Here is a 10518-nt window from a genome sequence, read left to right on the forward strand (position 1 = left end):
CAGCCGTTGCGCCGCGGCCTCGGCTTCCTCGAGAGCTCGCTCCCGCTCGGTGAGCGCGTCCTCGCGGAGGCGGAGCGCGGACTCTTCTTCGGCACAGGCGGCTTCGTGCACCGCCAGTGTGACCTCCCGAATAGCAACGGCGGCCTCGCGATCCGCCAAGTCCCTCTCCACGGCGCAGGCACGCTCTTCCAGCGCCATGGCACGGGCCTCAAGGGCTTCTTCGCGCCGCCGGGATGCCACCTCGGTCTCCGCCGCCCGCCGTTCTCGGGCAGCGGCAGCGTCAAGGACCATCCGGGCGGCGTCGAGCTTTTTCCCTAGCTCCGCCTCCCAGCTCCTGTATTGAAGGCGGAGGGTGTCCTGCGCCTCGTTCATCACGGTGGTGGCGATGAGGGCAGCCCCCCGCTCCTCCTCCACCTCCTTGGCGATCTCCCCCAGCACCTTCCGACGGGCTTCGAGCTCTGAGACGTGCCGGCGGTGTGCCTTGCGGCCCACCTCCACCATGGCCTCCACCGAGCGTCGCCCCTCTTCGACACGCGCCCATGCGGCGTCAAGCTCCGCCCGCTCTGCTTGCAGGGCCTCCACCTGGGCACTTAACCCGTCCAACACCGTGGTGTTTGCGACGGCCAAGGCCTGCAGAAGGGGTTCTGCGCTCAGTGGAGCAACGGAAGGCGTGGGGAAGAGCCGCCTCGGTGAGGATGCCGCGCGGCTCGGCCCACCGATGGACGTGCCGGACTCAGGGATGTCCCCCGGACCTGGCTTGTCCTGAGCGTCGCCCGAGGGAGTGGGCCCAAGCGATGCGCCCGCGGCCTCGTCGCGAGCTGCCTCGGAAGTCGTCGCTGTCACGCCCGGAAATTCACTAGTAAATTAATGAACATTTAATATAAATTCTGATAATAATTTATTAAATAATTTATAAATCCTGAAACGAAAATCAGGGTGTGACAAATCTACCCCCCTTACAAAGAATCTCGTCCCGAGATTCGGAACGGCTAGAAAGAAAAGGGCATAGGTAAACTGCAGTCTATCTTATTCCATAACTCCGATAATTATTCTAAGGCTTTAAAGAAAACTACTGCTGCTTTGAAACTGGTAGCTGAGCTGTAACACTTGAAGACGCAACTCTTGAAGACGCAACTGGCACTGCATTGGCTCCTGTGACGACAATGTTGTTGACTTGCGGCTGCTGATGCTTCGGCTTCGGACACTCTCTTACAAAGTGACCTGGCTTATAACAATTGAAACACACCCGCTGCTCCCTTCCATTACTGTTATCTTCTCGAGACTGATCCTGCTGAAATGACACTGATTGAGTAGCTTGCTCATCATTGTCTTCATTGCTTGCATTAGTCTCTGAGTTGATCTCACCATTCATGCCCAACTGTTGTGACTGTTCTTGACCTGCAGAAAAAGATTCACCAATTTGGAGTGGCTTGATACGCTGCCTCTGGCTACTATCCTGTGCCTCCTGGAATACAATTATTTTCCTTTTACGGTTATCCATCCTGTTCTTCTTGTCTTCAAGTCGAATTGCTTTGTCAACCAGCTGCTGAAAATCAACATAGTCATGGGAGATCAACGTAACTGACAGTTCATCCTTCAAGCCTTCCAAGAACTTCTCCTACCTTTCCTCGTCAGTACACACATCTTCTGGAGCATAACGTGCCAGACGATTGAACTCATGAAGATACTCTGCCACGGTATGATCCTTTTGCTTCAATGCTCTGAACTCACGCTTCTTCAAAGCAACAACTCCTACAGGTACGTGTGTCTTCTTGAATCCTTCGGTAAACTCTTCCCAAGTGATTGGTTGTCGTTCTGCTCTGTTCATCCGGAAATGATCCCACCATTCTGATGCAGATTAGAAAAGGTAGAAGGAGAGGGGTTACACTAAAGACAAGACCTTAACCAGGTTAACACTGATCTGATGTGTGTAGACTATTATATTGTTCAAGTTGATTAAGCAAGCAACCTAGTATAGTTACACACTCATCAATGAACTACTCCAATAATGGGAATGCAACCATACCTACACACAAAGCAAACAACAAGCGTTCTACTCTACTAACTATTCTTCAAAGACACTTTGGCGGCATAGGTTCTAAGGTAGGATCCAAACTTCATTCCATCTTGACCACTTGGCACCTCGGTTCTTCCTCGATCCCCTTTACTTAACCTCCATAAGTAGTCCTCATTGGCGTCTTCAAGTTTCAATGTCTTAGAACTACTCAAGTTGAAAGAGAGAGGGAAGTAGACAATGAAACAATTTTCAAAGAATTCTAGATAAGGAAGAAAGGAGAAATTTTCACAAATCATTTTTGTCAGAAAAATTCGTCCTTAAAGTTTGACCATTTGGCTTATCCTACAGTCGAGATGGCTCTGATACCAACTTGTCACGCCCGGAAATTCACTAGTAAATTAATGAACATTTAATATAAATTCTGATAATAATTTATTAAATAATTTATAAATCCTGAAACGAAAATCAGGGTGTGACAGTCGCCGCCTCGGCCTGGCGAAGTCTGGCCTCCTCCCGAGCGGCTTCTTCAGCTTGGCGAGCTCGGACGGCCACCTGGGCGGCCTCCTCGGCTTCCCGTAGGCGATCCGCGGCTTCTCGCCGGTCAGATTCCCGCCTCCGAGCCTCTGTGGTCGCCGGGTCCTCGGCCTTAGACTGGCCGGACTTGGAATGGCGGGAGGGACGCGACGGGATCTCGCTGAAACAGAAGAAAGACCAGAAGACAAACAAGATGGATGAGTGAAAACTCGCGTTGAGAGAATGAATACGGCCACGATGGGAGTGGGACGAACCTGCGAGGGGGTCGGTTAAACGACCACCTTGGAGGGGAAATGAGGTTTCCCCGGGATGGTTCTGTCCCCCCCATCTTGCGGAGCCGTTTCTTCTTCCGCTCCCCCTCGGGCTGCGACGTCGGCGTGGCCACCTCCGGGCGCCTGCTGCTGGCACGCGCCGCCCCGCCCCCTCGGGGAGGAGATGGGGGAGGGGTTCCTTCCTGCTTCCTCTTCCCCCGGGTGTCGGCAGGGCGGCCGCTCCCCGGGCCCCCGTCGCGGGGCCCAGAAGCACGACCCCCTCCCGGGGTAGATTGTTCCCCCCTGCGGCTCCCGCCCGCTCCATCGTGGCCTCGAGGAGCCCGCTCCTCCGACGCCCCGACCGCCTGCATGATGGTCAGGATGGAGGCGCGGTCTGGATCGCTGCAGAGGGGGAGGACTCCTTGAGGAATGAGGGATGTCTCCATGGAACTGAGATTCAGCACCCGTTGGACCACTATCTTGAAGTCCTCAGGAGCCCAGTCCCATCTGACCCCCTGGTGGGTCCTCATACAGTCCTCGGACCCGGTGTACTCCTAGGCGCCCCGGGCGCGCCGCTGGAGTGGCGCGATCCGGCGACGAAGATAGTCGCCGAACACCATGGCCCCTGTGAGCCCCTGGGATCGCAGGCCCGCCAGGCGGTCGAGGACGGCGTCATAGCCATCTCCCAGATCTACCGGCACCCGCCAGCTGTAGGCCTGCGCTAGAGGCTGGCTCGGAAGTCGGAGGCGCGCTTCGTCGGCGAGGGGGGTGTAGAACCAGTCGCTCTTCCAATCATCCCACTTCTTGCGGAGGACGCAGGGAATGTAGCGGTTCAGCACCGGCCCCCGCAGCTGGAAGTAGCAACCACCAACCACCGACGGCGGCGACACCGGCTGTACCCCGATGAACATCTCGCACAGGTGCGCGAAGATGGCCAATGTCATTACCGCGTTGGGGGTGAGGTGCGCCATCTGGAGATCGTAAAACTCCAGAACATCCATGAAGAAAAAAGAAAATGGCGGAACCAGCCATGCCATAGCAAAAGGGAGGAAGAAGACGGACCGCCCCGGGTAGTGTGGCGCCGGGCATCCCTCGCCCAGCGAGACTATCTCCCGGCCGGTGGCAGATTCCGGCATGAAGCGGCGCGGCAGCCCGGCCTGTCTCTCGCTCACGATGCGGGAAGGCGGCAGCACGCTACCGTCAAGCGGAGCGGAGCCCCGTGCCATGATGCCGGAAGAAGAGATGTTTGAGAGCGAGCGCGTGTGGCGAAGGTAGGGCACAGGAAACAAGGAGTTAGGGCGCAAGCGGCGAAGACAAGGGGAATAATGGCGAGAGGAAGGAAGCAAATCTCTTCCTCGGCGACTTTATACCCTTGCCAACGCTGTGCCCGGCTCCTCGTTTCTCGCGCCCACTATCTTGCCCCCTCGTTTCTCGCGCCCACGCTTCCACTAATCCCATTCGCCCGTTTGCGGTGCATGAGGTGGATATGCGGCTGTGGCAGTCGAGATGGAACATCTCGTGCGCGCGTTAATTACGCTCGCCGACCGAAGCGCCATCACCATATCTCCAGGAAAAACGAACCGGCTTGTCCCGATTTTTAGACCGGCCCCACCTGTCACCAGGCCTTAGGAAGTGGCGTCACGCCCGACCGCTTCCCTCGAGGAGGGCGATCGCCCTGGCATAACGCCGGGGGCTACTGTCGGTGACATGGGACCGGGAGTATCATGACTTAGAGACTTGAGGCAGACACGATCACCCACGTGGCCTAACCCCCTCGGGGGGGGGGGGGGGGTCGGGCCCGAGGGTGATACGGCCGCCCTTCTCTTTGTCTCCCCGAGGGGTCGGACCGCTCCCGTCTCGGCCCCGAGGGCCGAGGCGCCCCGACCCCTTGTGGGTTTTGCGCCGCGTATATGGGGTAGGTGAGCATAGCGGGGCTCACCTAACCACATTTATTGCGGTTTGGACGAGCGCGTCACGCCGCATGTAACGCAGTGCAGCGCGCTCGTTTATCCGGTCAGTGACCAGTCACAGACCGATCAGATCGTGGGTTAGGTGGCGACAGGCGGTCTGACGCACGCCTCGCCCCATCCCGTCAGGATGAGAGCCTCCAAGCACTCGTCCCTAGCCGGAGCCGGCGTGTTAGCTCCTGGAGATGGCACGTTGGTCCCGGTCAGATATATACCAGGCTTCATCCTAACCATTACAAGCAAGACATTGTATGAAGAGGGGAGAACATGCAGATTGATAAACTGACGCGTGGTGGACAAGAATGACCGATTTGTGACCGGTCTGACACTGGTCATGTCGTCAGCAGACAGCCATGTTCCCACGTCGCGCCTGCTTCCGGCGGAAGTGGAGGTAGGTATGGGCCGTCCCATCAGAAGGTCATTCGGACGGCAACCATACAAGTCTCCGTCTGTTTATGAAAAGATAGGATAAGTCCCCACAAAAAAGAGAGAGATGGTGCATGTGGTATCCCCTTGAGGTATAAAAGGAGGACCTTGCCCACTTAGATGGGGGATTTATTTTTTTCGGATCCAGAACGACCAGAGAGGGAGAGAGTAAGAGCTCTCTGGTTCTCCAGCTTTTTTGTAGCTTCTTCATACATAGATCCACAAAAACACAGGAGTAGGGTATTACGCTTCTCAGCGGCCCGAACCTGTATACATCGCCCGTGTCTTGTGTGTTTCCTTTCTCGCGAACCTTCCACACACAGACTAGGAGCTTAGAATCTCATCCAGGGCCCCCGGCCGAACCGGCAAAGGGGGGCCTGCGCGGTCTCCCGGTGAGGAGCCCCACGCTCCGTCAAGGGGAGATGCAATTTACACCCTTGATGAATTATCTAAAGGCTAAAAATAATTGAGGTGATGTGTGGCTTCATGAAAAAAGAGATAATTAGCATTAACTATACTTATTGGGGATAAACTTTATAAATATATAGGATTCACCGGCAGTAGTACGTACTACTAAACTCCTTACAGCAGGTGCAATAGGATCACAGCAGGTGCGGCGCTGCACCAGCGATTAAAAAACCACATAAGCTGCACCGATCAGTTGGCGGAGAAAAGGTATAAGCGCAAGTAGATGATGAGGTGAATTAAAAAACCACGTAAATCTCTACATATTATCTTTAAATTTATCATATAGAATTAGATAATGAGGTGAATAAGAGAAGTTAGGAGAGAGAGAATAAGCCACTCATGTAAAGAGCAACCTCTATACAATCTAAAAAACAAGATGATGTGATAGTGGACTAATATTAGGGTTTGAGTAGCTGGTAGTAAGCGATACTATTAACCTTGCTCATATGACAGGATTACACAGTCTCTTGATTTTGATTGACACGTTCCCAACCTTATCGTAAGGAAAAAAAAAAAGGTTGCTAGTACTATCTATAAACAAAAGAATGATCATGCAAATCAGGGTTCTCTAGACTCTAGTAGTACTATTTTCCTGTCCCAAAATATATAATATTTTAATCGAATGAGACACATTCACACATTCATAATATTATGTACTATCTCCGTTCCAAAATAAGTGTAGCCGTAGGAATCCGTGTCCAACGTTTGACCGTCTGTCTTATTTGAAAAATTTATGAGAAAATTAAAAAAAGTTAGTCACACATAAAATACTATTCATGTTTTATCATCTAATAACAATAAAAATATTAATCGTAAAAAATTTTCAAATAAAACGAACGGTCAAACATTAGACATAAACAGTGTAAAACTACACTTATTTTGGGACGGAGGGAGTATCAGAGACAAGAGTAGTATTAGAATTAATCTGCATGAGTACTTATTTTTGGAGACACTTTTGCAATGAACTCGACAATGATGAAAATATTGACTAGTGACATTAGTACACTACTCGAGAACTGGAGTGCTCTATAGCCTATGGCCGTGTTTAGTTCGTGTGCTAAAATTTTTTAAAGTATATGGACACGTATTTAAAGTATTAAACATAGACAAATAACAAAATAAATTACATATTCCGCCTGTAAACAGCGAGACGAATTTATTAAGCCTAATTAATCCGTCATTAGTAAATGTTTATTGTAGCATCACATTGTCAAATCATGGCGTAATTAGGCTAAAAAGATTCGTCTCGTAACTTACATGCAAACTGCGCAATTGGTTTTTTTCGTCCACATTTAATATTTCATACATGTGTCCAATCATTTAATGTGACGGAATTTTTAAAAGTTTGAAGGGAACTAAACACTACCATATCCCTGTTCTAGAGAGAGGGGGAGAAACATTACTCCTGCTAACCTGTTCAATGAAACCCATGAATGACCTCGCATAAAACCACCTTGACTAGAATCAGTCAAAGGCTCCATTTATTCTCTGAAGCAAAACAAGGTGCACAGATTCTCAATAGTACTAGCTTGTTTTCAAAACTCATATTGGACCTGCAAACGATCGACGTTGCCTAGATCCAGTTCACATTCCATAATGTAAAATGACGACGTTACTACTCTCGTAGAGACGAGCCGCGAGAGCGTGACACACGGACCTACTTGCATACTTCAGCAACACACCGAGAAGAAAATCCAGTGATGGTGTTACTCCAGGTGACCACGTACAAGCAGTTAATCCGTCATAAGACCCACCGCGTGCGCCTGCAACGTAGCCGTGTATATCCTGCCAGATTGCTTCCCAACCAACCTAATTTGGATCCGTCCTCCAGCCAATGTCCAAGCTCACAAAGGCTTCATCGATCAGGACACGGATCGACGCCGATCAGTTTCGCGAAACGCCGTATTCGTACGAGGCAACGAGGCATTACCGTCAGTACACCAACAGCTTGTCCGCTTGATTACGTGCGTTTCCATGAGTTCTATTTATCTGCGGTGGGCGGTAGCTCGCCGCTAACGCCCCAGAGGCAGCCAATGCCACGCCGCCCGGGCGCGCGAGTAGGTGGCGGCGGTAGACGAGACCCGTTCAAAAACAGGTCCATATGAACGCCGCGATGGGTCGGTACGATTAGATGCTTTCGGGCCTTAAAGATAAAAATCTGTTCCGGCCCAGTCCATACAGACGGGTCAACGGAGCAAATTACAGGCCATATCTCCATCGGTTTAAACGGCCTCGTCTGGTAGAAATAAGTCTATTTTGTCTCCCTTAACTCATGCCCCTGGTTGAATCGAATCCCTCAACCGCAAAATCAGATATAACCCGTTCCCCTAACTCTCAAAATCAGATATAAAGACGGTAACGTTAAACAGACTAGGCTGACTATGAGAAGTTCTCTTCGTACCGGCCCTGTTCTTTTAAGATGTGAGTTTATATGTGCTTTAAGGTTTAGAGAATTTTTTCAAAGAAGTACTTCCTCCATACTCGTAAAGGAAGTCGTTTAGGACAGCGACACGATCTCCAAAACACAACTTTGACTTCTTATTTCTATAAAAATATTTATTGAAAAGTGATATATGTATACTTTTATGAAAGTATTTTTCAAGACAAATCTATACATATAATTTTTATATTTTTTCAAACTCAACAACTTGAGAATTATTCATGATTTATATTCCCAAGGTTTGACTTAAACATTGTTCTAAACGACTTTCTTTATGAGTATGGAGTAGTACTGCATTAATTATACAATTTGCCTTAAGCTATCTACTAAGTTTATTTTAAATAAATATTTAATTCATTCTATAATAAAGAAATAGTCCGCGATATCTGCTTAAAAATTTAAACCAACAATCAGGGCCTCTAGGAAATTCTCGAGAAGGATCTGAACAACTTAAAATTTTCCATTCATCAACACGGGTCATGGTTAATTTTCGCGGCCCATCGTACAAAATACTAGCTACTAGTATTTGAAAGAACACACATAATGTCAATCCAAATCGTACGCGGAAGAACCCGAAATAAGATCGAGCAACTTCAGCCAGGGCTGCCTCGCAACAAAAGACGGCGCAGCAGCCCATAACTTCTCTTCTCATCGTGCCGACGGAACAAACAATAGTGGACCTCGCGATCACCACCAGACCACCAACATGCACGCGCACTAGTCATTGCAGCTCCGAGATGGCTTGCTGCATGTACTTGCACGACCTCTGGTAGCTCACGAACCCCATGAACCAGAACTCGAAGCCGTCCACCGTGACGACGTGGATGTACTTCTCCTCCGGCTTGTCGGCATTCTCGCTCGGCCGCACCTGGGCGATCCTCCTGAGCGGGACCACCACCTTGTAGGGCACCCGCGCGACGTCGCCCTTGGCCGAGGTGACCGTGACCGGCCGGTCGCTGCGGAAGGCGACCTTCTTGGTGGAGACGAAGAGCATCCCGGCGATGGGCCCGCCGGTGGTGTACAGGTAGCACTGCAGCGCCTTCACCAGCCGCTCGCCTTTCTCCGCCGAGAACGCCTTCCGGAACACGCGCTCGATCCCGCCGGCCTGCAGGATTTTCGCGCCCAGGCTCAGCTTCCCCTTCACCGTCTCCGACAGCTTTGGCCCCAAGGTCACTGCACGTTACACACGGTGATGGATATATATCAGGACACGGCGTTCATCACTTAAGTCCTAATGATCAACAAGTTTTTTTTTATGGCGAATTAAACATGCATGCATGAACGCTAACTCACCATGCTCCCTGAAGCCCTGTGCCCTTCTGCTCAGCTTGCTCACCCAGTGGATAACCTGACCCTTGCTGCCTGCAGAGATACAAGGATCACCATAAACATTAGAAACCACATGTCTTGCGTGCATCAGAAATTGATCTGACGGTTTTGATGTGATCGTGACCAATATATATACTTACTGTGCTTATAGCCGAAAGACGTATAAGGGCTGGGGTGCGACAACGAGACCGCAAGGTGATCGCCGTCGGCCTTCCTGAACGACTGGCCCCTGGCCAACGACACCTCCTCCTCTATGCCAAACGCCTTGGCGGTCACCGGGACTCCGATGACATGGACGCCGTTGATGCTTGACTTCCTCATGGCTGTTCGCTCGATCTGCAGCTAGTGTGCTTACTACGAGCCTCACGAGATCGAGCAGCTAGTGCTTGTGTTGTGTGCTGCGTTGCGCTGTTTGCCTTAGCGTGGAAGGAAAAGTGGATTGGTACCGGAGTGCAGCCACGGAGAGCGGCCTATATAGGCGTCGCGGCGGGGTGGTGGATCCTTTTCGCAAAGGCGCGCAGTGGATTTGCGGAGTCAGCAACCGGGCCGGCCGAGTCACCGGTGGATCAGAAAGGCGAGGTCCACGTTCGCGTAAAGAAGGCGTAGACCCTCCTCTTGCTGCCTGCTGGTTGCAGGCTTGCAGCTGCTCGTTTCGTGAGTGGCCGCGTCATCCGCTCGGCCATTCGGCCTGGCTAGAAATGGAGCTTTTGGAGGTAGCCCCACCTTCCATGTGAAGGCCAGGTGTGGTATATTCATTGCTCGAAAGCGAGATTCGAGATTTCTCTATGGTATCGAGACGGCCAGATGGCCATGCCCGCCGGCTGCCGCTTTCCGAGAAGCGCCCCATGTGCCTGCACATTCCTGCACGCACCGGATCCCCGGGAAAAAAAGGGGCCGGTATTGTGTCGGGAGCTACGAAAGGGGCCCCACTGCGCCGAGCCGATGCTAGGTTACTCGTACTTTGCAAGGCCACTTGTATAGCTACGTTCTTCGTGCATTGCACCGAGACGTTATGGCTCGAATGAACACACACTGTGGCGTGCACGAGAATTGTTCCCCGAGATAGCGGCCGCACGGGATCCACGG

At 51.4% G+C, this 10518-nt stretch overlaps 1 protein-coding gene across 1 annotated transcript; it reads right to left on the bottom strand.

The window, feature by feature from the left end:
- Positions 1 to 8541: 8541 nt before the first annotated feature.
- On the bottom strand, positions 8542 to 9983 carry LOC4336456 (GEM-like protein 7). Its single transcript, XM_015778878.3, has 3 exons — positions 9573 to 9983; positions 9397 to 9465; positions 8542 to 9276 (listed from the first exon to the last, which is right to left on the bottom strand). Exons 1-3 carry the CDS (start codon positions 9751 to 9753, stop codon positions 8825 to 8827), a joined length of 702 nt encoding a protein of 233 aa, XP_015634364.1. The 5' UTR covers positions 9754 to 9983; the 3' UTR covers positions 8542 to 8824.
- Between the last annotated feature and the right edge of the window lie 535 nt (positions 9984 to 10518).

This window comes from Oryza sativa, chromosome 4, assembly GCF_034140825.1.
Source record: "Oryza sativa Japonica Group chromosome 4, ASM3414082v1".
NCBI classification, from domain to species: domain Eukaryota; kingdom Viridiplantae; phylum Streptophyta; class Magnoliopsida; order Poales; family Poaceae; genus Oryza; species Oryza sativa.